The following is a 27,809-nucleotide window of genomic DNA, read 5'->3' as shown; positions in this document are numbered from 1 at the left end:
AAAACACAGAAGTAAGAAATGTGCTTCGGGGCTGGAGAGCTGACTCAGTGGATAAAAGCTCTGTCAACTCCCAGCAACCACATGGTGGCTCACAACTGTCTATGCCTTCTACTGCCGTCTTCTGGCATGCAGGTGTACGTACAGATAGAGCATTCAAAATAAATAAAAAAGAAATGTGCTTTGCAGCAGCTGGCTCTGATTTGCCTCCTGCCCTAGCAGTTTTGCCAGCTGCAGATAGTTTCTGCCATTGTGTGACATTTGGAATTCTGGGGACTTTCAGAGGGCATATAAACGCTAGAACCCCGATAGTGAGGCGGATGGTTGGCTGCTGGCTGCTGTTGGCTGTGGCTCGTTAAGAAGAAGAAATTAGCTATCCCAACTTCAATGATCAAACCTGCCCCAAGGAGTGCAACACCCTAATCAGCAGAGCAGTCAAACAATAACGTTGCCCCCCGCCCCTTTCTCCTTTTTTCTCTCTGTGGAAGAAAAGGAGAACAAGGGTGGGGAAAGCCCGCAACGCAGTAAAAGGCTACAGTGCTGCCCACCTGTGACCCAGTGCTGGGAGGAGGGACAGAGGCTCCCTGCAGCTTGCTGGCCAGCCAACCTAGCCTATTTGGCAGTTTAGGCCAGTGACAGACCCTCTAAAGAAGAAAAAAAGGCGGCTGGTTGGTGCTTAAGCAACAATAACAGCTAGGCATGGTGCACGCTTTCAATCCCAGAACTCAAGGAGATTGCTGTGAGTTCAAGGCCAGCCTGTCTACAAATTGAGTCCAAAGGCCAAGGCTACACAGAGAAACCCTATCTCAAAAAAAAAAAGTCCTATGACATCAGCATACATCTACATGTGCAGCCACATACATCCAATTCCCACAGACAAACTTGAAGACACATACACAACGGATGCCAGATATGCATGTATATTAAAAAAAAACAACAAGCAACACACTATTCAACTCCCTGAGCAGCCTACCAGATTAAGAGACAATATACTATCTCTCTCTGGAACCATCTCACAAGAGAAGGCCTCACTAACTCCAGACAAGCAGACACCACAGCCCTTTGTGCTTGCTCCAAGTGGATAGGATATTTACATTTCCCAACGGAGCCAAAGGACAGACATGCTCTTCTCAGTGCACTGCTGGCACTGCTTACATTTGGAAAGAAAAGATCTACAGCCAGGCTTATTCGTTATTCACCTTCCTGGATTCACTGTTTACAAGTGACTCAGCAACAGACTCATCCCCCAATTTCCCAGTGCCAGAACCAAAAGGGAGTGTGTGGACGGGACCTGTACCTGGACAGTCGGGCTCAGCACTATAGAAATGTTCTGAATGTTCATTTTTGTTTCTAGTTCCTTCGCAATGACGTGGTCCATGTGCACAATGAGCCAGGAAATCAGAAGGTGGTTACATTCTGGCAGTTCCTTGAGCAAGCGCTGGAATTCCTGCACCTTCTCCAGCTCCGTGGTCCTCCCACAAGCCTCCTCAAACCGGGGCATAAGCTCTTTGGTGAGCAGATTCTCTGGAAGATCTCGCAAATACTGCTTCAGCAAGCTGGCTACGGTGTTAGGCTCATACTCTTCCAAGTTTGGAGACTCTTCTCGGTCATAGGCTGCTTTTAGCTCGTCCACCTTTGATTTGATTCCTTAAAATATTAATTTTTGTAGAGAGAGAATACCAGAAATCAGACATGCTTTCTTCACCACTACACATACCCGCTGCAGAGATACAGGACCAGGCAGGAACAACCTCTGGAAGCAGGCGTGGTGGCACACGCCTGCAATCTCAGCACTAGAGGGCTGAGGCAAGAAGACGGCTGCCAGTTCAAGGCCAGTCTGGGCTACACGGTAAGACCCTGGCCCCTCCTGAAAGGAGTCAGTCTCTGCATGTGGGTCACAGAACTCTCTAAAACACAAGCACAGAAAATCAGAACCACAAACTTAATATTCCCAGAAGCATGGTACATTAAGAAATATGTTTAATACAGGAAAAAATATGAATACAATGATAAATACAATGGCAGTTAGATAAAAATTCAAAGGGAAATGAAGCTATACGCAAGCATATACACTGTACGTGGAAAGTCGAGTTCCTAACCCTCACGAGACGGACAGTGAAGGCCCCTCACACGCAACTATTCCCGAGCTGCCACTTTGTAAACAGTTATTCTGTAATGCAGAACAAAGTTCCCAGCTAACAACCTCCGGGGAAATTGTTCTCCAATAAGTAGCACCCACCTAATTTCTATTTTAAAGTTTAAAAATTTTGTCTTTCTGGGACAGGCTTTCTCTGTGTAGTCCTGGCTGTCCTGGAACTAGCTCTGTAGACCAGGCTTGCCTTGAACTCACAGAGACTGGCCTGCCTCTACCTCCAGAATGCTGGGATTAAATTAAAGGCATGTGCCATTACTGCCTGGCTTAAAGTTTGAATTCTTTAAGTATTTTCTTAGTCTAAACCAAGCTAGAACAACAAAAAAATAAAAAATAAAGTCAAGGCTTCTAAAATACAACCATTTGGCTTTTCATATTGTACTGAAAACAACAGCACATCAGGTGTTTTTCAAACATTATATCAGATTTTATGTAAGATATAGTCCCATCTATATTAAGTGACATAATTCAGTGATGGTGATCAAAATAGCTTTGAGTTTTTTAAAACTTAAAACTGTAGACCAGCTACACAGAACAAGCTACAGACTAAGTCTAATAATGTAAACTGCCATCTAATGTGAACATTCAATCAATGTGATGCTTATGTTTGAAACTTGACATTCCATCTTACGTGCAAAACTCCAACGGCATTATAATAAACCTGTACCTTATCCAGACTGACAAAACTAAATCACTGGTCCTAAAGAGGAAGATAGCCTTCAGTCTTATTTTGAGAGAGAAAAGAAAATCCTTGTACGTTATGTTGCTGGCCATGGTCTCTGCACATAAAGTCTCACTATGTGTGGCAGAAGCTGGCCTTAAACTCAGGATGGAGCCCAGGCTAGCCTCAACTGCAACCCTGCCTCTGCCTCCTCAGGGCTGATATGAGCATGCTCCACCACAATCACATTCTATATGCATACCTCATAAAGACCTGCTCCTCTACCACAGACAGAAGAAAGTGTGTTTGCTTATTATAAAAATGTTTGTCTTTTAAAACCTGAAAACTTCAAATCAGGAATTCCAGTGAGAAATAGAATAGTGTAAAGGTACTTTTAGTGTAGCAAGTATAATGAAGCAAATACAAAACAATTCTTTAAACTGTCTTTCATACTAGCATTTCTTTGTTCGCTTCTTATTTCTCTGTGTGTGTGTAGGTGCTCTGCCTCATACTTCTGTGCACCAAGTGCATGCCTGGTGCCCAGAGGCCAAAAGGTGTCAGATCCCCTGGAACAGACAGGTGTGAGCTGGGAATTGAACTCGGGTCCTCTGGAAGAGCAACCAGTGCTCTCAGCTGCTCAGCCACCTCTCCAGCCTCTTTCAAATTAGTTTTTAAACTGGAACTGATATAAATGATAATCAAACATCTCCAGCAAAAAAAAAACTCATTATAATATTGGCATCAAATAAGGTCGGGGCTGGGGGCTGGGATGCAGCCAAATGGCAGAGTACCTGCTTCACACCGACAGGGGCCCTGCATGGAACCCTGTGCTTCAGACATGAACCCCATGCTAGCACGATGGCTGTGTCATTAGCCCTATCACTTGGCTGAGAAGCTTCCTTCACAGATCTCAGCTCCCACCGCTGAGCTTGGGCTTAGAAAGAAGTGAGGCAAGGCTTGGCACACCATCCTGCTAAGCCACACAGCCCTCATGCTTTGCTCTGCCCAGCTGTTGCCCGCTGTGAATGATCCGGGAGTAAGTCCTTATGGAAGGCAATAGCGTGAAAACCAAACACAGTGGACGAGTTACACAACCGGAAGGGCCAAGGAAGTGATTACAGTTTAGGATCCAAGCCAAAATGTTCCTCACAAGTTAATATTCTTTCATTTAGGAAACTCATTTTTTTAAACCACCAAGCAAAACGCCTGTGCCCGATACCTGAAACTCTGTAGATGCCTTCGCACTTCATGCCATGCTTCTCCATGTAATCTATACACTCTCGGAAGACAGCTGGTAACCGGACACCATCACACATCATGGTCCTCTCTACCGCATCAGCCAACGGGACGCCAAAAATGGGCTTGAGGCTCGGAACGTCGGCCTGAGGCACCTCTGGCTCCTGAACTGGCTTTTTCTTTTTCTTCTTTTCCTTCCACTGTTTAACAACATCAGCTGCTGTCAAGTCTTTAGATTTCTTTTCTTTATGCTTTTCTTCTTTGTGCTTTTCTTCTTTATGCTTTTCTTCTTTGGGCTTTTCTTTGATTTTAAAATCCTTTTCCTTCTTTTTAGAAAAACTGGGCTTCTTGAACACATGGATTCCCTTGGACCTCTTCATCTTAGAAGGACTTTCTGCTTCATCTCCTGAGCTGTCTTCCTGGAAGGCAGCATAGCCTTCAGCTGCCAAGGAAATGCAGTATAAATTGTGTTTAATGTCAAACTGTAAGAGGGGGAAAAAGGTACCACCTGGCAGTACCTATCACCTCTTGGTCCTCCAAAAAAAAAAAAAAAAACCAGCAAAAAGCAATGATGTAGTGACACTTAATGACCACATGAGGGCAACAACAGCACCATCTACAATATCAGTGTTGAGAGGAATGTAGCTTATTATGTATTACATACATACTCATATATCTATCACACAGTGTATGTACGCAAGCAGAGTTCTAAGAAACTAAGTATGAACACACATGAAACGCTAAATGTAGGAGACTAATGAGATGAACCCTATAAAACAGCGTGTGCCCACTGCTCAGCTACCCGTGGCCTGTTTGTCACTGGAGGCCATCAAGAAGCACGTTACAAGCTGCACAACTGTCCATGTGCTCCACTTACTCCACTGTCGCTCTCTGCCCTGCATCCCATCACTAGCCTTTCTGGAGCAGAGACCACACCTCCTTTAACTGAAGGCTGAATGCAATTACTCCTTCACTTTGGCTGACATATTAGAAGCAATTTTTGCATTCTGACAAAGACACTAATTACATTCATACCAATTCAGAATTGCCAGTTTGCTTCTGTGTTTGTCTCACTAGTTACCAGGCTGGCTTAAACTGGCCACAGGTGATGCTTCTATATAGGTCTCAAATATAGTTCAACTATAGACACGCATGAGTCACTGCACCTGGCAATTCCTTCCTCCTTCTCTCCTCCCCCTCTCTTGCCTGGCTACTGTTTGTTTGTTTGCTTGTTTGTTTGGAACAGGGATTCTATATAACTCTGGTTGTCCTGGAACTCACTACGTAAGCCAGACTGGCCTTCAACTCAAAGAGGTCTGCCTCTGCCTTCTGAGTTCTGGAATTAAAGGTATGTGCCACGATGCCCAGCAATTTACCTCTCAATATTATTCTCTGCATGTGTGTCCACATCAATGTGTGCTGTGTGTGCCTGTGAAGCCAGAGGGGAACAGCAGGTCCCCTGGAGCTAGACCACAGGGGGTTATGAGGTTATTGGTGCTGGGAACAAACTCGGGTCCTCTGGAAGAACAGCAAGCGCTCTGGACTGCTAAGCTATGGCTCCAGCCCTACTCTGCTGTTCTTTCAAACAGCCCCAACTCATCTATTCAGTAGATTTTATGTGGCACATAAAATGGTGCATACCTTTAATTCTAGTTCTCGGGAGGCTGAGGCAGGCCTGTCAGTGTGAGTTTGAGGCCAGCCTGCTCTCTCTATATATAGTGAGTTCTAGGATAGCCAGGGCTATGTGGAGAGACCCTGTCTTTAAAAAAAATAAATAAAAGAAATCATCAATGCAAAGGGCTTTATTTTAATAGCTAATCAACATAAAATCTTAATGCCTTGCTTTGCTAACTTACAAGTTATTTTATAGCAAAGATTAAAAGTAGTTTGCAAGTTTTTCAACTAAAACACCATAATCTTGGACTAACCTGAATGACAAAAATCTTAAGAGGAAACCAGGCAGTGGTGGTGCATGACTGCTCCCAGCACTCAGGAGGCAGAGGCAGGCGGATCTCTGAGTTTGAGGTTAGCCTGGTCTAGAATGAGTTCCAGGACAGCCAGGGCTACACAGAGAAACCCTGTCTTGAAAAACCAACCAAACAAACAAACAAATAGCTTCCATTTTCTTAAGCTCCAACTCAGCCAGTATCAATCTGTGATGAAAGAAGTGTACTCTGAGGGCAAGGATGGAGATTCCCTTTGAGGGCAGTAAAAGAAAAGACCCGTCATGCTTGGCCTCCAAGTGGTGGTCACACAAGCCAAGCCACCATCAAGTTGCAGTCATGAAATCTGTGTGTAACTTCCCAGGCAATTAATTTTAACACACTGTAAAGTTTATAAAAAGTAGTATTTAAATCACTGTATCTGCTTTTAACATACTAAACAGCCATAATTAGGCAATCAATCCTCCCTAGAAAGAGGCTCCTGGAATGAAATGCTAGGACAAACAGCTCTCACAGTACAGTAAGAGTTCCCAAATGACCACAAATCCATAAAGGGTGACTCGGTCTCGGCAAAATAATTTCTACTTTATATGCATTATTTTGAACAACCACTTTTAAAATAGAGCCTGGGAAACTTACACTTCTGAAAATTTGGTGTCTTTATTTGTGATACAAAGAAAAATCAAGAACCCACAATATAAAGAACAGAGAATGGCAAATGAGAGTATCTGCCTAGACATTATTTCCAGAAGACAACTGGGGCATGTGGTTAGAGCAGAAGTTATCTAAACACATCAAGCCAGATGTGCTGACACAGGCTGGGAATCCATCAAGAGGCCAAGGCAAGAGATTATTGTACCAAAAGCATAGAGAAAACAATACTTACTCCTTTTTTCCTTTTTCTTAAATTTTCCTTTTTTCTTCCCATGGTCTTTCTCATCATCTGATACTAAGTCAGGAGGCTCGTGGAGGATGTCATGGGGAGGAGAGGGCTCACCCGTCCTGTATAAGCCAGGAAATTTTGTAGGACTAATCTCCTCAGAGCTGGGGGTCCGGGTCAGCCCGCTGCCATGCTCTGCCCTTCGGTGTTCACTAGGGCTGCTGGTGGGGGGCAGGAAGCACTCAGTCATGCTGCTGCCCTGACAAGGAAGGGAAGTGGTCTTCTGTTACCTGTCCATTACACCTGCACGGAGGAAAAATCAGCACTGAGCACACATTAGCAAGAGCAGGACCACCGACAGTCAGCAGTGAGCCCTGCATTTACAAACAGCCTCCACCCATCTTATCGCCATGCCCGGTGTTACACACTTCAGTTCTCAGAGCCCAAAGCACAGAGCCCCCAAGCATCAGGGAGGCACAGCAGAAGAAAGCCAAAGAGGTCTCAAGGGAGATGCAGGCAGCGGTAAGCCCACCACTCAGAAGCTGGGCTGCAAGTGAGGCCAACCTGAGCAACACAACAAGCGTCTGGCTATCTCGGGCTACAGAGTGAGACCCTGTTCCAAACAATAATGAGTCCCTGTAGGGCTCCTGGGCCATGTCTCCAGGGGCATTGGAATGGGACTAGCAAGATGAAGCATGTTCAAACCCAGGAAATCTCAAATTTGAGATTTAAAATCTCATCCTGAGACTGGAAAGTAGAGAACAAAGCTCTCTCCTGTTTCTACGCCTGCCTCAGAAGCATATGACACAAACCTCGGGTGGCTACAGGTGGTCAGTCACTGGAGCTTGTCACCTGTTATCTTTCCCCATGCAAACAGAGCACTGGCAGCATCCTAAGTCCCAGCCAATGAGATGAATTCATCCCCAAAGCCCCTCCCCACTGCCCAAGGTTTATTAGTCCCTGTTTCACATGAAGGATGACAGCAACTGGCTGTTTATCCAGAGCTGTCACACTGGGGGAAATAAGGGCTCTCCTTCTCCCCGAAGAATTCATCACTGGACCCTAGCTCCCACTCAACGGCCAGACAGGCAGTCACCGCTGAACCTCTGTGGTCACTGCTAGAGCTCGGCCCTGCCATGAGCTGAGCTGCTGCTGCTCCTCTCAGCCCACTGTAGTGGCGACCTGCAGGGGTGAGCTGTTCCTGAAGCAGCAGCCTGATTCAGTCAGCCAGGCCAGGTCCTCCTTGCCACCTGACTTGGGCTCCGGGCCTTGAGCTCCCCACTGCCACCTGGCCTGGTACTGGCAGTCCAGGAAAAGGAGCAGTAACACTGCAGAAAAAAAAACCTCCCTTACCCGTACCCCACAGCTGGACTAAAGAGTTTCAATTGGTTGCTTCTTCTCTTTTACGTGGAGTACACAGAAAGAGAGAAGAGAGACAGCCGCTGTGGTGACAGCGCTGTGGTGCACACGTGTACCCTTAATCCTCAGAAATCCCCAAGACTGATGGCAATCTGAGCTACCAAACTGGGCTACAGAAGGTTCCAGGCCAACCTAGGCTGTACAGTGACACTCTGTCCTTAAAAACAAACATCAAAAAAATTCTTTGTAGCCCTGGCTGTCCTGGAAATTGTTATGGAGACCTGGTTGTCCTTGCAATCACAGAGATTTCCCTCCCTCTGCCTCCTGAGTGCTGGAATTAAAGTGTGCACCACCATATCTGGCTTGCTTTCTCTCATTTTGTTTTTAAAGACAGAGTCTCGTGTAGCCCAGGCTGGCCTCAAACTCTTTTTGTGGCCAAGGATAACTCTTAACTTCTTCTAAGCCTCCTGCCTGTACCTCCCTAGTGCTGGGATTACAGGCCTGTGCCACCAGACCTGGCTTCTGTATTTTATGATACAGAAACTAGAATGTAATAAACCTTAAAAAAAAAAAAAAAAAAAAAAAACAAGGCCAAGCACCAGTACCCCTTCCTCCAAGCCTCTTCCCTAGTGAGCCCACCACAAGCAAAGCACCCAAACATTCAAACGTCTACTTAATAAACGATTACCTGCTCCCAGAAATTCAGAAAGAGGCGGGCTCCCCAGGCTTTGGGAATCCATATAATTAGCAAACTTAGCATACCCTATGAGGAAATTAGTGGTGTTCTACTTACAAATAGAAAAACTCAGAGAGCTAAGGCTCAGAGAGCGCGATAAAGATAAAACACACATTCTTTCCACAGCACGCCCTTGTGTTTACTTTCAAAAGTATGAGAAGTAAAGACATGAACAAGACCATATGGGCTTATGAGAAAGCTGAGGACGATAGCCCAAATGCAGCAGTCCCTGAAGCACAAGGTGGGCAGGGGGATGCAGGCCACACCAGTGACCCCAAACTCCCGAGGCCAGGCTGCGGGGAGCAAGCTCCAGGTCAACAGATCACCAGCAAAGCAAAGAAGCACAGTGTACCGAGTGCAGCCTACAGGCGGAAAACCTGTGCACCCGTGAGAGAGCACACACATGTGCATGGAGTACACGCAGTCCCCATGGATACCGGAAGATGCCCTGGAACTGGAGCTACAGTCAACTATGAATTTCTCAGTGTTGTGCTGGAAACCAAACCCGTGCTGTCTGCAAGAGCAGCAAGAGCTCTTAACCACTGAGCCATCGCTCTCCAGTCCCCTACAACGTCAGATTCTGACACTCAATACCCTGTGCTGCTGCATTTTAAAAATTATATCTAGCTTACATATAATCCTGGCTTACTATTATTTTTATTAAGTTTCCATTCTAAACTGACAAAAACAACATAAAACAACAACTTTCTTGTAAAACTATCTCAAAGAATAGCTTGTCTGTGCTATGGACTAAATACCCCTCCCCCAAATGCCTCCATTATGTTCCCCTATAATGCCCAAAGTGAGACTATTACGAGGCACCATGCTTTGGAAGTCTTACAGTTTAGCTTTTTAAAAGGCAACCTGTGTCTGTCAGCTAGCTAGTTTTATGCTGACCTGACCCAAGCCTGAGGCATCAGGGAAGAAAGACTCTCAGTTGATACCATGCCTTCATGAGAGCTGTCCTACCAGCAAGCCTGAAATGCATTTTCTTCATTAGTAACTAAGGTGGGAGGACCCGTCCCACTGTGGGTGTACGGTAGAGTACAGACCTTTGGAAGGGAAGAGCTATCTTTTTAATGAGTTATCACACCGTTAGTGACAGCACTCGAGAGGCGGAGGCAGGCAGATCTCTGAGTTTGAGGCCGGCTCTACAGAGTGGGTTTGCGGCCTGGCAGGGCTGCACAGAGACACAGAGTAATAACCTCATCTCAAAACAAACAAACAATAGCTATAAGTTCAACTCATTTAGTATTTTTAAAATGTCCATTTATCAATAAATATCAACCTGGAAATGGGTGCGGTGATACACACCTTTAACCCCAGCACTTGGGAGGCAAAGGCAGGTGGATCTCTGTGAGTTCGAGGCCAGCCTGGTCGACAGAGTGAGTTCCAGGACGGCCAAGGCTACACAGAAAAACCTTATCGAGAAAAAAAAAAAAGGTAGAAACATTTCCTATGAGCAGGGAGCTGTAGAAACAGCTAAAACACAAAGAAATTAGGTCCAATTTGCAAACAGGGCGCTGGAGCTTAAGGACATTACAGTAGTATCTTTAAAACTCTGGCAGTTCCAAAACAAATGAAATTCTTGAGGGAATATGGATAAAACGAAGCTGTTTTCAGGCATTTTAAAAATTATACCAAATTTATACATAATCCTGGCTTACTATTATTTTTATTAAGTTTCCATTCTAAACTGACAAAAACAACATAAAACAACAGCTTTCTTGTAAAATTATCTCAAAGAATAGCTTGTCTGTGCTATTCTGACAAGAATAGCTTGTCAGGCAGGCCATCAAGAACGATGCTTCCAGCACGCTTCTCAAAACGTCCACAAACCCAGGCAATAGGGCTGAGCAGGAAGAAGACAGGACTCCAGCTGCACAGCCCCCAGGGGAGGCAGCAGGAAAATCGAACTGAGATCACCTAGTCCTCAGCGAAGCGTGAGAACTAGGGATTGCTATGTGTCGTGACTTGTGAAAGAGCCGCTGGGGCTGAGGGATAACAGAGTAAATGAAGCAGATAAAGTAGACCCAACCATCACCTTGGCAGAAAGAAAAAGAAACAAAACTGTAGCCAGTGCCTGACTGTATTATCAAGTAGTTGTCGAAATAATGAAGGCAGACTTAACCAAACACGGGAGATACGTCACAGAAGGCGATGAAAGCAGAGAACTGGAGCAAAGGTACAAGAGACAGAAATCTTCATCTAATGCAGTAACTACCAGGTACCTTTAAAATCGGTACCTCAAGAAATGGCAGTTTGAGAGATGACCATGGTAGCTCACACCTGTAATACCCAGCACTGGGGGAGGCAGGAATGGGGTGGGGGTGGGGGAGCACCGAGGCAGCTTTGGCAATGTACATGGCAAGCAAGACCTGATGGATGGAAGGGAGGGAGGGAGAGAGGGAAGGATGGAGGGAAGGGGGAGGGGAGGAAGGGAGAAAGGAGAACGTATATAATTGAGAAATGGAAAAAAAATTGCAAGAGAAGCAGCTGAAAGAAAAATAGTACAACTGGGAGGGTCCAAGACTGAGGCAGGAAGAGCAGTGTTCCATGGATGGGTCCCCAAGAACGGCCCAGGAGGTCATGTAACCGACACATAAGCTGTACCCAGAGCTGAGATTTATGTGCAAAAAAGGTACAAACAAAAACAGTGAAGGTGAATGAGGGAAGGCCTGAGGAAGTCGGGTTCAGGCTTTGTGATCCACATGGGCCAGATTCCATTCCTCAGCACCGGCGCCCACAGCCCTTCTGAAGGCTGATCACACAGGCAGCCAAGCCTCCACCTCCCGACTGCTCAGGAAAGCAGGTGTCCTACGTGACTGGCCCTGCCCTCTGCGTGCGGTTCAGGAGCTGTACATCGCCCTGGCCATTCGGGATGTTTTCTAGCATCCAAGGACCGAGGGCCTGTGGACTAGTCTGTATGGCTTGTGCAGCTGGCCGCAGGCTAGCCTGATGTCCGCTACAGTAGCTTCCTGCACGAGCACACAGCATGCCCTAGCCAGCCTGCATTACTTGGATTCAACTTAAAAATACAACGAACCAAACCCATGTTTCACAGAAGAAAAAAAATCGTAATTTTTTAAAAACGGTAAAAGGCACTCTAGAAATATAAACACAACTATTTTTTTTAACCCTTAGAGTGGATCAGAAATAAACCTTGAGATGAAGCGATGAGGCTCTGAAGACTTCCTGTCAGTAGTGAGATCCTTCCCGTGATATCGTTTTTTGTTTTTTTTTAATGGCATCTGACAACACATTTACAGGGGAAGTAATTCCTTATGAACATCCCCACAGACTGATTACTATCTAATTGAGTTGCTACATAATTAATCCTCTCCAATCTACTATCATCACTTAGCTGTACTTAACAGACTTTACTCATTTGGTTCTTCCTTGTAAATCATCAGCCTTAATCTTTCACTTAGCTCTGTCCTTCCCCAGGTGCTTATCCACACACACAAACTTTGAACTGGAGTTCTCAAATGACTCACAGAAATTCACTGAGCTACATAATTCGTTTCCCACACAGCTTCCTGGCATCCTGTGGCAGAGTAAAATAATATGCCCACAGCAAGCCACTTTAAAAATGGGACATTCTAAAATTACATTGTAACAGGTTCTAATTTATACCTTTTCCTTATTAACAGCGACTGCTAAAGGACTAATGAGCAAAAAGATAGGAAATTTCACAAATCACCTTAGAAAACTGCCAGTTTAAAACTAACCTCAAGAAGCTAAAATCTAGAGAAGCTTGTGGTCGATGTGAAAGCTTTAAACTCTGAGGATTCAGTATTAGACGCTGAAAACTCAACAACAGAAACCAGTAGCACCCAGACAACTCTAGCTACTGCCTACTCAGTGAAAGGCAGGCAGGGAGCAAATGTGGCCTTGTATGACCAAAAGAATGTGTGTCTCAAAGTCCAAGCTGGGCTCCACCTTTAAACAGAACCGTGCGCATTACTAGCTGGGCGCAGAAGACCAAAAGGCTTCCTCTGGAGAAAGGGGAGTTTCCTTACAGATGTATTTCAGTGTAACAGTAAGGGCTGTAGAGACGGCGCCGCAGTCAGAAGCACTGGCTGCTCTTCAGAGGACCCACGTTTGGTTCCAGCACCCACACCAGGCGGCGCCCGCACTTGTTACGGCAGCTCAAGAGATCTGAGGCAGAGTGGGCGTCTCAAGTCTGAGGGAAAGGGATTCACAGCACCTGCTGGGCACTGCACAACCTCCAGCCAAAGGTAGATCCGTTTCAACAGCAGGCTGTCCACACGCCTCCCAATGACTCTGTGAAGCTCCCTTCCCTGGGGCAGTGTAACAAAAACTGTGTAAAAACCAACACAGAACAGGAAATGACAGAGTGACACTCAGCTAGACCTACAGGCACACACAAGCCACCGAACATTTTAGCTATTTAAGAATGAAATGAAATGCTATTTTCTCCTTCAACCTTAATTGTATTAATTTTTCAAGTGGCTACTGAGGTATCTGACGTCACAGTCACAGAACCAGATTCTAAGCACCCTGTAGACACCACAGTCTGGGGGTGTCCAGGAGCACTCTATGAAGCAATGCATTATTTGCATGTAATATATGCACATCTCCACACATAATGTAAATTAGGGATTCTTAAACTTTCTCCACTTATGACTCCTTTATGCAATTCCAGGCATGAAGATATATTACTGATAATTAATCATAAGAAAATTCATTTTAAAACAGTTTGGGGGACCCAAAAAATGGCTCCGTGTGTAAAGGCACTTGTCGACAAACCTGACACCCTGACCAACTGATACTCACAGGTTGTCCTATGACCTGTCTAAAGAGCACACCTCCATCCTCTCACACACAAATAAATAATTTTAAAGCTTTATTTTTGGTGTGTATATGCAATATTACCGCATATTAAAGACAAAAGCAATTTCACTACTAACAAGATGGATGTGCTTATTTCTGCATAAAGAATCAAATCTTGGATAAATATGTGATATTAAGAAACACAGCTCAGAAACTCCAGCAACTGCATGTGTGGAGAGGTCCATGTATGTGTCATGCAGGTACAAATGCACATACGTGCATATCTCTGTGGAGTCAGTCACCAGGTTCCTTTCTGTCACTCGCCCCCTTTTTTCCGTTCTCACAGAGACTGGTGTTCTTCACTTCCCTGAGGCTGGCCAGCCAGTATATTCCAGAAACCCACCTGTGTCCGCCACACCAGCTCAGGGATTACAGGCATGTGCCACGATGCCCAGCTCTACAGGAAACCCAGGCTCTAAATGACGGCATGCTCACACAGCAAGCACCTCACCACGTGAGCCATGTCCCCAGATTCAAGCACTGTTTTCTAAAGCAATTATCATCCTTATTCTTCACATAGATGGGATATGGTGCGCACACTTATAATTCCAGTGATTTGGAGGCAGAGGAAGGCAGATCTCTGAGTTCAAGGCCAACCTGATCTACATGTCCAGGCCAGCCAGAGTGACACAGCAGACTCTGCTCCCCACCGCCACCAAAAAGCTAGGGGCAGAGGTTCACGTGGCCCCACCCGCTCTTAGGATTTGTTGGCACTTAATGGTGGCTGGGGAAGAGACATTTCTTCAGCGATGTAGACAGCACGATGCTGCCCACAGCCCTGCACATAACCTCCATGCCTCCCAGAAGCAGCTCTAGTGAAAAATCACAAGAGAGACATGAAAATGAGGAGGGACAGTTGAAAGGACCAGAGGAAGCAACGGAGACAAGAGTGACAGGGTATGAGTGGGGCCAAAATACATCACATAGGCCATGGAAATGTCACAGTGAGACCACTGTGTACAATTAATATGTGCCACAGAACAATAATAAGCTAAAGCTTTCAATTCAGAATACAAATCGGATTATTTCTATCACTCCCAGACTTCCCATCCCCCTACACAGAAGGTGAAAAATGGTAAGAGTTAGGCTGGTAAACAAAGTGGCTTGAATCTGGCAGATGATCTAGGCTCCTTACATTTATCCATCCATCTACCTGTGTATACAGGTGTGTACATGCCATGTCTGTCTGTCTGTCTAACCACCCATCTCTCCAACCATCTATCTATTTATCCATTTACTTTCATATGTGTCTATGTGTGTGCTCGCTACATTGTATGTGTGGTCAGAAGGCTTGGCAGCAAGAATCCACTCATTAAACCACCTTGCCAGTCCATAAACTAGACTGGCATCTCAGCTCTCTGGGCACAGTTGTGGGTACTAAGTTCCCAAATGTTTGTGCTCTTATCTATACACAAAGCAAGTGTATTAAATTATAGATCCTACACCTAAAAGTCTGACAGGGAAAGGGCCTTACTCTCTTTTGTTCCCTGATTTTTCTCTTAAATTGTTTTTTAAAGGCAAGGTCTTGTGTAGCCCAGGCTGGCCTTGAACTTGATATGTAGCTGAGTTTTGTCTTGAATACCTGGATGTTCCTGCCTCCAAATGCTGGAATTACAACTGTGTGCTCTGAGCCCAGCTAATGCTTTTGTTGTTGTTGAGATGGGTCTCAGATTCTTTCATCTCAGACTCCTAAGTGCTGGGATTACAGCTACCGGCCGCTGAGGTTAATGTTATACACGTGTCCACGTGTCTGAGCGGGTATGTGCACACAGAGGCTACAGGTCAGCTTCAGCTGTCACCCTCAGCAACTGCTGCCTTTTTTAGGTGAAGTCTCTCACTGGGGCCTAGAGCTCAGCAATTAGGCGAGGCTGGCTGGTGACCCCTATGGATCTACCATCTCTGCTCGCAGCAGCAAAATTACAGGCACACACCTTCACACCCAAGGGTTCTTTAGGTTCTAGAGGCCAAACTCAGCTCCTCATGCTTACACAGCAAGCACCAAATGACTGGGCTATCCCCAACCCTTAAAATTAACTTTCAATTAAACAAAACAAACAAAGGAGCAAAGGGTACTATTCTAGTTAGCTCTGTCAGCTCGACATAGCCTAGAGTCATCTAAGAGCTCAGCCTCAACTGAGGATATACCTAGATCAGACTGGCCAAGGACAAGGTTGTGGGGATGGGCTGAAGTATTAACTGATAAAGGCCCCACCCACTGCACGCAACACTAGCCGTAGGCACGTGGTCCAGGCTGTCTACGAAGGCTCAAAAGCTCGGTAACAGCAGAGCCATAGTGGCACAAACCTTTAATCTCAGCACTCAGGAGGCTGAAACAGGTGATCTCTGAGTTCGAGTCCAGCCTGGTCTACAAAGTGATTTATCTCCAGGACAGCCAGGGCTATGTAGAAAGAAAGACCCTGTCTCAAAAAGCCAAAAACAGAGGTGGGGCAGGAAGAAAGAACAAAAGCTTGCTAAGCAAAAGCCCGTGAGCAGCATGCACTTAGAAACTAACCAGAAGCTTACGACAAGCCAGACAGCACTTCCTCAGGAAAAACAGCAAGTCATTGTGTGTCCTGAAGACTGAGCACCCACTACAGCCATTGTGGGCTCTGTGGATGGTTCAAAAAACAAACAACCAAACCCCAGCATGCGCCAGAATGGCCTGTATGGAAGCCCAGTTACTAGACTATAGAAAAACTGTACATCAGACAGCTCAACTACAAAGAAACTGTGAAAACAACTAAAGGAGAGAAGCTGGGATACCAGACATTCTGTGATCCAGTGCTCCAGAGGCTGAAGCAGGAAGACTAAGCTTAAACATGATCTGTCTATACAGACTATATAGAAAAACTCTGTCTCTTAAGAAAAAAAAGGGGAGGGGGTGTTAAAAAGAAGAGCCTAATGGAAAACATTAGGACTTTCCCTCACTCAAAAGATAATAGCAATAAAAAGACAGAAATTTATTTTTTTAATTCATCAAACAGAAATTCTGAAGCTGAGGGCAAGAGATGGAGAGATGGCTCAGGGGTAGGAATATCTGCTACTCTTGCAGCGGACTCAGGTTCAATTCCCAGTACCCAACAGGATTCAAAACAAATTTTGTTATTTAACTAAACCCTGAAGTTGAAAAGGGTAACAATGCAAATGAGAAGTTCATTAGACAGGCTGAACAACTGATCTGGGCAAACAGACTAAACACCCCGTGAGCATGCAGATCAACTGAGATAAGGGAGCAGTCTGTGATCAGAAAGGAAAAAGGGATGAAGAAAATATAACAGAGCCCAAGAGATAGGTGAGACATAATCATGAATTTTTTTTTTGGGGGGGGCAGTGAGACAGGGTTTCTTTATGTAGCCCTGGCTGTGCTGGAACGCACTCTATAGAACAGGCTGGCCTTGAACTCACAGAGATCCGCCTGCCTTTACCTCCCAGGTGCTGGACTTAAATTTGTGCACCACCACTGCCCAGTTCATCATGAATTTTTGCCAAAACCTAAAAGAAGAGAGGAGCAGAAAGAATATTTAAGAAACAGTGGCCCAAACTTCCCAACTTGATGAACACACTTAGCCAACTGCAAACAGGATACACTCACACAGACCCATCAAGACACATCCTCAGTAGTCAAAGATGGGCAGAGTCGGCAAAGAAATGCCAGCTGAGCACACCAGATCCCACTGAGACCAGAGGAACAAAGTACTGAAAGAAAAGCCTCGTTTGGGGCCTGAGGTCCTGAGTTCAATTCCCAGCAACCGCATGGAGGCTCACAGCCATCTATAACAAGATACGGTGCCCTCTTCTGGCAAACAGTCGTACATGCAGGGAGAACACTGTATACATCACAGTAAATGTGGGCGTTGTGGCACACTCCTGTGGTCCCGGCACTCGGGACACTAACACAAGAGGAGCACACCTCTGAGGCCAGTCTGGACAACACACACAAACCCCTCTAACAGAAAAGAAAACTTCTTAAAGAGATGACAAGAAATACGTACAAACAGTAACCAAAAGAGTGCAAGAGCTGCCTCTTGAGTGTTCTATAGTGATAAGGGACAACTCCTCAAAAAGACATAGCAGTTATAAATGCTTATGCACCTAAATATGCAAAACACAAACTGGCAGATTTGAAAGAGAAACAGTTCAACAATGTGAGTACTTCAATACAAATCCAAAACAACACAAATGAGTAACAGTCCAACTGGAGAGAGAAACCAGAGCACATTCATGCCCTTTGTAGAAATTAATTCTCACTTTCATATGAATTTTCAAGAGGCCAACAGTAACAACCAAAAATTAAAAGAAAACAAACAAACAAAAGGAACAAAACTGAAGAACTCATCTTTCCTCATCTTAAAAATGTACCACAAAGCTGGGATAACCGCAAGGGCCCGTGTCCTGGGGGCCAGCTCAGCAGCAGGGGGCGCTGGCGGCTCTTCTGAGCACCCAGCTTCAGTTCCCAGCAGCCACATGGCAGCTAACATATTGTACTCCAGTTCCAGGAAATCCAGCGGCCTCTCTGGCCTCCAAGGGCACCAAGCACATATATGGTGCACAGACACAAGCAGGAGAAGCACCCACACGTAAATAAAAAATATGAACCAGAATAAAACAGTCACGATTACCAGCCTAAGGACAGATAAGATGACTAATAGAATCAAGCTTAGAGTCTAAAAATAAAACCCAGGCATCTGTGCTCAAACTTCTTCAATAAGGACGTCCTAACTACCCAATCATAAGACTCAAACTCAGATACAGGGAACTAAAACAATAAAATCCTTAGAAGAATAAAAATATAATGCATTAGATTAAGCATGATTCCTAGATATTACAACAAAAGTGTAACAATTAAAACATGGGTAACTTAGAAACCAAAATATTCATGCACCAGAGGACTCCATCAAGAAAGTGAAGGCAACCAGAAAATGAGAGGATGATTGGAAATCATGTCATCTATACAGGTTTTATCCAAAATATATAAAGAACTCTGACCATTCAACAAGAGACAAACAACCCAATGAACAAGGGATTTGAAAAGCGATTTCTCCAAAGATATAAAAACCATTAGCCATGGGAAAATGTAACTGAAGTCCACAAAGGGAAGAAAGAAATAGCAAGTGTCGGCCATGACGAGGGGCACTGGGACCTGGTTGAAAATGATGGAGCAGCCCCTTGAGGGCTAGTTTGCAGTCTCATAAGACCGTAAGGATAAATTACCACGCAATCTGGTTTCTGATTATGCTTCTGATATCAAACCCATTTTTTCCCAGTTCTCCAGACACCAGGCAGGTTCAGTTTAACTCTGACAACAGCTTCAAGAGTTAGCGTCAGACTCTGTAACTGTGCATGTGCGGCCCCACAGACCGTGCTCACTGCAGACGTCAGTCAGTGCCACACCGCCTCCTGTACTTCTGAGTAAGCAGCTATGGGACCAACCACGCCCCACACCTTCCACCTCAGGCGTACCTGTGTTAGGCAGGGGTCAGAGAACAAGCTCATCCTCCTACCCTGTGGCTTCAGAACTTGAACTCAGGTCATCAGGCCTGGCCTGAGGCATCCTTACCTGGTGACCCATCTCTCTGGCCCAGGTTCAGTATTTTGTAAGAATGTTTTAAACATCTTGGGGAAACACATAACTCACATTTACCATTTGTGGTGGTGGATGTCATAAGTTACACAAATAGTCAAATGAAGAGGTCCAAACAAGTTGAGGGCCAGAAAGGCCTCAGGTGTAGACACTTCTGCCCCATGAAACTGGGGGGCAGCGCTCCCCAGCACAACGATGTGTTTACCGACTCAGAAGTTCCTGGAACCACGCTGATTTTATTTTAATTACATGTATCAAAGATTTTAATTATGTGCACATGAGTGCACTGCCGATGGAGGCCAGAAGAGAGTGTCAAACCCTCAGAGCTGGAGTTACAGAAAGTATGAGCTGCTCAATACAAGCCTAGGAATTGAACTAGGGCAAGTGGTTCTCAACCTGTGGGTCACAATCCCTAATGACCCAGAAAACACAGACATTTACATTATGATTCATAGTGGTAGTGAAATTAAAGTTATAAAGTAGCAACAAAATAATTATATGGGTGCAGGCATCGCCACAACCTGGGGAACTGTATCAAAGGGCCACTTTAGAAAGGCTGAGAACTGTTGAACTAGGGTCTTCTATGACAGCAGTGTGAGTTCTCAGTGCTGAGCCCCTCTCCAGCCCCGCGTAAGGGTTCTTATGGAGGTCTCATTACAAAGGTACAATCATTAGCCGTTGGTAACAAACACAATTTACAGCTCTCCCTTCTCCATTCCCAACCAGAACAAATTTCCAACAGCAAATCTTGTACTTGGCTTCCCTAACAAAGAGCTCCCAGCTTGCAGCTATGTTTGCTTCCCTCTCCTCCACAAAATTACTTTATTCACAGAAACTTAGCGTGACTGAAAGAGTTAAAGCATCTACAAAAGATAAGACCCTCCCCTCAGTGGATACCTGAAACAAAAATAGTTCCAAAACTACTGTGCTGTATTTTCTAGTATGCATACATACCTACAATAAAATTTAAGAAAAAAATTAATAAGAATAATTCATGATAAAATGCAACAATTATGACAAGATACTAGGTAAAAGAGTTGGAAAACGGCCTCTCAGAATGCTGCACGTTACTCAGCCTGTGCTATGACTGCTGATGAGGTGAGGTGGCTGATGAAGGCACTGGATGCAGCATGAGCTGGGATGTAAGCAGTGCTGAACACAAGCAGTGCCACAGCAGCAGATCCCATGACTGAGAGGGCCACTGTGGGGGCTACAATGACAATGTGCCCCACATGCCCCTGTGAACACCTGTCTCCAGCAGGCAGAGCTGTTGAGGCAGTTACAGACCTTGTCAGAAGTACATCACAAAGTATGAGAGTCTGTGGCCTGATCCACCTCAGTCTGCTCTCTTTGCTGTCTGCGTGTGGATGGACACATGGTCTCTCTGCTTCCTGCTCCAACCACCAAGCCTGCCACCTGCTGCCACGCCTCCCCACCATGATGGGCTCTTATCCCTCTGGAACTGTGAACCACAAGCAAGCAACCTGTTCTTCTATAAGCGGCCTCTGGTCAGGGCATCTTATCGCGGCAATGAGAAGAGCCTGACGTAGTACTAAATAACCGAAAGGACGGCAGCGTACTGTCTGACACACAGACAGTGGACTCATCCCAGCAGGCACTCCAGGCTAAAACCCTGAAATCCAAACGCCCAAGCGTTGGGTTCTGGAATTAGGGATGCCCAGCGTGTGTATTTACACAGCGGCATGTTACTGAGAAATGATGAGACTGGCCACAATGCAGACGATCCTTGTTCAGGTCAAGTCAGTACAAAGGATCACACAAGTACCCTCACGTGAAGCTTCCAAACTGGGGGATGCTGGGAGACGGCTCAGCAGCTACGAGCACAGGCTGCTCTTCCAGAGGTCCTGAGTTCAAGTCCCAGCAACCACATGGCAGCTCACAACTATCTATAATGAGATCTGATGCCTTCTTCTGACATGCAGGCAGAACACTGTATACATAATAAACAAATCTTTTTTAAAAAATACTCATAAAATCTAAAACGAAACAAAAACCTCACCTTAAAAAAAAAGTTTCCAAAATGGGCAACCAATAGGCACAGAAAGTAGATAATGGCTAAGAGGAACAGCGAGTGACTGCAGATAGGTGAGAAGGCTTTGAGGGAAGTGGAAATGTTCTAAAACCTGTGTTAGCATGGTCACAAAACTCTGAATACACTAGAAAACACGAACCTGCAACTTTTTTAAAGGCTAAATTTGTCTGGAGAGATGGTTCAGCAGTTAAGAGCACTGGCTGCATTTCCAGAGGACCCGGGTTCAATTCCCAGCAACCACATGGCAGCTCACAACTGTTTTTTTTAATTCCAGTTCCAGGGGATCTGATACCCTCATACAGACACAAGTGCAGTGAAACAGGAAGGAAAGGAAGGCAGGCAGGCTGGCAGGCTGGCTAAATCTGAAGTTCCTTGCCACACAAGCATGCTAATCTGAGTTCAATGCCCCAGACCCACTGAGTACTTGTGATCCCAGGGCTAGGGAGACAGAGGCAGAAGGATCTCTGCAGTGTGCCAGCCATCCAGCTGCACCACTGAGCTCCAAGTTCAATGAGAGTCCTTGCCTCAAAAAATAAGATGGAGAGCTACTGAGGGAGGCACCCAAACTCAGCCTCTGGTCTCCAGGTGCATGTGTGCAAACACACACACACACACACACACACACACACACACACACACTTATTTTATGGGTACAGAAATTATATTTCAGAAAAGGTATTTTTTTAAAGCAGGCTCATGTTTTTGGCATGTTAAAAATCCCTCCCTTGAGGGCTGGAGAGATGGCTCAGTGGTTAAGTGCACTGGCTGTTCTTCCAGAGGTCCTGAGTTCAATTTCCAGCAACCACATGGTGGCTCACACCCATCTATAAAGGGATCTGATGCCCTCTTCTGGCATGCAGGTGTACATGCAGACAGAGCACTCAGACATAAATCAATGAATGAATGAATAAATAAATAGGCAGATACATAGACAGATAAATAAATCCCTCCCACAACCTTTATCACCTTCTAGTACCAACTCTTTCAACCTTCCCTTCACAACTAATACATATGCCTGTCATTCCAGCAATCAGAAGGCCAAGGCAGAAGGACTGTGAGTTCCAGGCAAACATACACTACAGAGGAAGACCATTTCATAAAACTGAAGATGGAAAATCGGGTGCTGGAGGAGGTCTCAATCTGTTCTCTCTAGCCTCTGATCTCTTAACTCAATGAATGTGAAATTTCTTCCCCAACCATCTGATCAAACTGCCATAAATGTAGTGCAACACACTCGTAAGAATCTTTACCAAATTCAATGACTTTCTACTTATCAAATTCAAATTTACTCATTATAATGATTATTCTGACCAACTACTCAGAGAATTTAAAGGTTTATTGTTTTTAATTATTTAGTTGGGTATAATGGCACACCTTTAATCCTGGCATGTAGGAGGCAGAGATAGAAGGATCTCTTCGAGACCAGCCTGCTCCACAGAGAGAGTTCCGGGGCAGCCAAGACCACATAGAGAGACCCTTTCTCCACATGGGTGCTGGGAACTGACCTTATATCAAACCCTCCTCTGCCTGGCTTAAATGTTGTTCTCTGGCCTATTTCTAGAACTGCTTGCTGTTGGCACACTCCTCCTGCGTGGTGGTCCCTTAACCAAAGGCTTCCACTACCACTTAGAACATAATGTGACGGGGCTGGAGAGAGGCTGAGAGACTTCAGCTCAACTGCTGAAGTCTAAGGCTCACAGCTCACACCCATGGGAAAGTCTGAGGTGCACGGTTCCACCTGGACGCTCCCGAATACCATCCACTCCACTCACGTGCCAGAAGCCAACTCATGGTTCCTCCTCAAATTTACTCCCCTTCCTGAGTCCTCTTTCTTGGTTTGTCTTATCATTGTCTTTTGGGGGACCTAGGATGAAATCCAAGTCACTGTATCCAGTTATTTTACCTTCACTTTCAAAAGCCAATTTTTGCTAAATTTTATTCAATGTGTTCTCTAAGTATTTCTGCTGGCTGTATCCTAACGCTGTGCTAGTTTTACACTCTATTTCTCACCTCAGTTACTGACAATAACAAAGACTTTCTAGGGGCTGGAGAGATGGCTCAGAGGTCATGAGTTCAATTCCCAGCAACCACATGGTGGTTCACAACCATCTATAATGAAATCTGGTGCCCTCTTCTGGTGTGTAGGCAGAACACTGTATATGTTGTAAACAAATAAAAGAAAAAAAAAAAGACTTTATGAAGTCTCTCCATAGTCAATTTTATTTACCCCTCTATACTCTGAAATCTACATTCCACAACTCTAGAATAATCTTTCTAAAATGAAAACATTATGATTAAACTTACGACCAACACTGCAGCTACAGAAAAGACTCACCTTTCTGACAAGGTTATACAAAGTACTCCTGCTTCCTACTTAGCTCTGTCCAAGTCCTTCAGCCTTGACTTCCTTTTCCAGTTAATTCTTCCTGATCCTTAAGGACATAGCATGTACAACATCTAACTCCTCCTGCCTCTCCCACAGCTTTTCCCTTAAGAACCTGAGAACTGCGTCTTGTAGACAGTCACAGAACCCCTCTAGTTCCATTTCCTACAGAGCAATCTTAGAAACATACTGCAGTCCGCGGGCTAAGTGTTATAGAGCAGCAGATAACTGGCAGACTCTTGTAGATATAAAAATATTTTGTTTTGGTCCCAGGTGTGGGATGTGGGACTGATTCACATGGTCCACAGCAGCAGATTATTTGCCTCATGCGGGCTCTGAGAGGAGCTCTTTGCCAGCCACGGATAGTTTAAATCTGAGGACTCTGGAGAGAGAATAAATGCCAGAGACCAGAATGTGAGGAGGAGCTCCAAGAACAAGGCTGCTCCCCCTTGCTGCTCCTGGTTGTTGTTGTGAGACAAGAACTTGACGATCTCCTGAAACAAGGATTGGACTGGCTCCAAGGAACCTGACAACTCTAACCAGCAGAAAGTAGCTATGAGAACTGCGCCCCCTCTCCCACTAATCCTTTCTTTCTCCTACCTGGTGTTGGGGTGATGGAAGGGATCAGGTGGAGTTGGGAGAATAAGATAAGACACATAAATAAAAGAGCTTTTAAAAATTAACGCCAACAGTCTGTTTCCCTCACCCCCATCTGGTCTGGTCTGTCTCAACAGCTCCTGTCTGCTTGCAGGACAAAGCTGAAATTGCTTTGGTGGCTTCATGTCTCGCCACCACCACCATATGCAGCTATACTTGAGGTAGCTATCCTTGCAGATCCTACTAGGTAGTTTTACACACCTCTGCTCACACTATTCCCTACCTAACTGTACATCATTTCCACGGCTAGCTCGTTGCTTTTACAATGTTAGGTATCTTCCATTGAGCATTCCCAAACTGTACTTTCATCGCTATTTATAGACATATGGTTCTTTTCTAACTACTGCCCTCTTCTAGAGCTGCTCCCTTAAGAACCTGAGAACTGCGTCTTGGATACACTCACAGAATCCCTCTATTTCTACAGAGCAATCATAGGAACATACGGTAGTCTGCAGGCTGAGTGCAGTACAACACACACATGCCCAAGACATACCTATAGATGTGTGTGTGTATAAACCACGTATCCGATACACTCACGTCTTACTTGCTGACGATTCAAGAAGAGATAAACTTGACCATCTGAGAGCAAGTGGTCCTATCCATCTTCAAGCGGTCGTCACTTGGCAGAGAACCTAAACTCAGTAACTCTTGTAGCCAGCATTTTTCCCACATCTTACATACATTAGCTTAAGTTCTATCAGGGACTTTCTTTTAAAAGAAAAGAGCCGATGGACATGGTGGCACAAGCCTCTAATCCCAGCACTTAGGACTCAGAAACAGGAAGATCTCTGAGTTCAAGCTCCTGGTTTACACAGGGAGGATCCAGGCCAGCCAAGAATACACAGTGAGATCCTGACCCATCTCCCCAAAAAGAAGAAAACAAAAGATGCTTTGGGACAATGTTCTGGACCTAATCTCTTCTTGCCAAGCAACTGGCTGTGAAAATGTAACTACACAAAATAAAGTTAATATTTGCTTTTCAAATTGTTTATTATTTTTAATTATGGGGGAGATATGCTGTTGTCTGTGGAGACAAGAGATGTTGGGTTTCCAAGGAGCTGGACTTACAAGAAGTTGGGAAGGACCTGATGTGGATAGTGGGGACCAAAACTCTCTAAGAACAGCAAACCTTTTAACTAGTGTCTGTAGCCCCAATGCACACTCTCTAAAATATCACTTCTGTCTTTCTAAATTATGAGGAAGCAGTCCCTGGAAATTCTATTATGAGAGACCACCTTTTGAAAAGACAGCAAATTCAGTTATCTCACTTGTTTCTAGATACTTTGGGTTTTTGTTTTTTGAAACCGGGTTTCTCTTGTGTAGCTTTGGCTGTCCTGAAACTCGCTCTGTAGACCAGGCTGACCTCAAACTCACAGAGATCTACCTACCTCTGCCTCCCACATGTCTGGGATTAAAGGTGTGTGGCTTTAATAACAGCAGCTACTATTAAAGTAACCTATCTCTCTTGGATCTATGAGACACTCTGAAAAAAATGGAACCACTCTACTGACTCCAGACCTCTGCTAATGCCAGCACCGCTGACGGTAATTATTCATTTCCAGGAAGATACTCAGGATCTTGAAATCAGCAAGGTAATTTCTACAAGAAGTGATGTGACCTTTCTCATTCACTTCTTCTTTCTCATTCACTTGTTTCTTCCTTTACAAGTGCTGTCAACCTGAACAACAAACCAAAGGTGGGCCTATCATCACTTAGATATTTTGTGACTAGCAGCCAAGTATGGTGGGATGCTACCCTAGTATCGCAGCCTTAGCCCACATCCATTCCATTAACGCCACTGAGGCTGGGTAGAGCAGTTATCCACATGGTAGCACTCCTGCCACAAGCACAGACCTCCAACGGAAACATCAGCGATCTTCAAGAACAGGAGGAAACTTGGGGTACACACGCTGTTTCTCCAGAAGAATGCCTGTAATAATCTCCAAACTTGAAGCAGCACTACTTAAGACTGCAAAGTGGAATATTTTGTCAAACCTGTTTCACGGCGACATATTTAAAAGACGGGGGCTGGGGGGGGGGGGGGGAGCTGGCCTCGATTAAGAACATTCTGGCACGAAAACACTTGAAAATGCGTTGAGAATGGAGTTCTCAACTCCAGATCTGGCCGTCCATGTCCACTAAAACCTGCAACCAGAGGCGCCCCGCTGTTCAACGGCTGCAGTGGGCAAGAGCAGCTGTTCTCCACCGGGCATGCACGGTGACCGGTGGGCAAGCCAGGTGCGACTCACGCCCCGGAAGGCTGAGTAAGGCCAGTCCCCGGCCAGGTGTGGCCGGAGGAGAAGCCCCGGGGCCTGGAAGCTCCGAGAAGCAGCTCGATTCCCAACTCGGCCCTGGCTCCAAGAGCGCCACAGGACACACCCGGGCGCACCCAGGGAGGCCTGTCCGGCAGGCAGCGTGACCCTCCCCAAGCGAGCAAGCTCCCGGGTGAAGCCTTCCCGGAGAATACGCCGCGCAGCAGCCACGCCCCCCACCCCCAACTCCGAGCCCAGCACGCTGCATGACAGGCGCGGGCGCCAGACGGCTGCCACGGGCACCACGCCGCAGCGGCGCGACCCCCGCGAGAGACCGTTCCCCGCCACTCACCAGTGCCTGCCGCCGAGCGACCGTCCGCTCCGCTGCAGCCGCCGCCTCCTCGCAGTCACGACGCCGCCACGACCGCCGCCTCCTGCGCTGTCCCCGGAGCCGGCCGCGGGAGCCCCATTCCCACCCCGCCCAGCCTCCGCCTGTTTACAATGATTGGGACGAAACGGGAAGAGCCGGCGCAGCGCGCACGCGCACGCCCTCCTCCCGCCGCAGCCGGCTTCCCGGGTCCTCGGATTCCTGGCTCTGACGGCTAGGGCCGTCCAGGGCAAACGCCCCTTGCCCTCGCGCGGGGCACGCCGGGAGTTGTAGTTCGAGTGACCCCGACATCCCGCTGCTGGAAGGTCTTGTCTGGGATATAAACCACAACACCCAGAAAGCATCGCGCCACCCGGGCTGGCACTTGCTGGGGAGCCAGGGAACCCGCGAGAGGACGCGCCAGGCGCTAAGGCTCTGCGGGCGCCTGCGCAGTGGCTTGGGCATCCAGCGCCACCAACGCACACATCCACACACGAACACACCTACCGGAACGAATCCCAGTGAAGACAGTTTGGGAACCCTGCAGAGCTGCGCAGGAAAGAAAGCGCTCTCCTCCCAAGCTCTGGCCTGGTGTCCGCAGCTACCGAAAGTGACACTTTTTTTCCCGCGTCTGCGTACTTCAGTGGTTGCAACCAGTTAAACCAGCCTGGGCTGCCGGCCCACCCGCCGCTGGG

At 46.0% G+C, this 27,809-nt stretch overlaps 1 protein-coding gene across 1 annotated transcript in view; it reads right to left on the bottom strand.

Annotated features, from left to right (window-relative positions):
- The window catches only part of Ralbp1 (ralA binding protein 1), a 36,610-nt gene extending 9,319 nt beyond the window's left edge, over positions 1–27,291 (bottom strand). Inside the window, exons 1-4 of the mRNA XM_055628372.1 lie at positions 27,100–27,291; positions 6,876–7,172; positions 4,030–4,488; positions 1,295–1,644 (exon numbers count right to left, since the gene is read on the bottom strand). Of these exons, the coding sequence (XP_055484347.1) occupies positions 1,295–1,644; positions 4,030–4,488; positions 6,876–7,119 (1,053 nt within the window). The 5' untranslated portion in view covers positions 7,120–7,172; positions 27,100–27,291. The remainder of the gene's footprint in view (positions 1–1,294; positions 1,645–4,029; positions 4,489–6,875; positions 7,173–27,099) is intronic.
- Positions 27,292–27,809: the final 518 nt, after the last annotated feature.

This window comes from Psammomys obesus, unplaced genomic scaffold (genome assembly GCF_907164565.1).
Source record: "Psammomys obesus unplaced genomic scaffold, mPsaObe1.curated_primary_1811, whole genome shotgun sequence".
Classification (NCBI taxonomy): Eukaryota; Metazoa; Chordata; class Mammalia; order Rodentia; family Muridae; genus Psammomys; species Psammomys obesus.
This window is presented reverse-complemented; position numbering and strand designations above follow the sequence as displayed.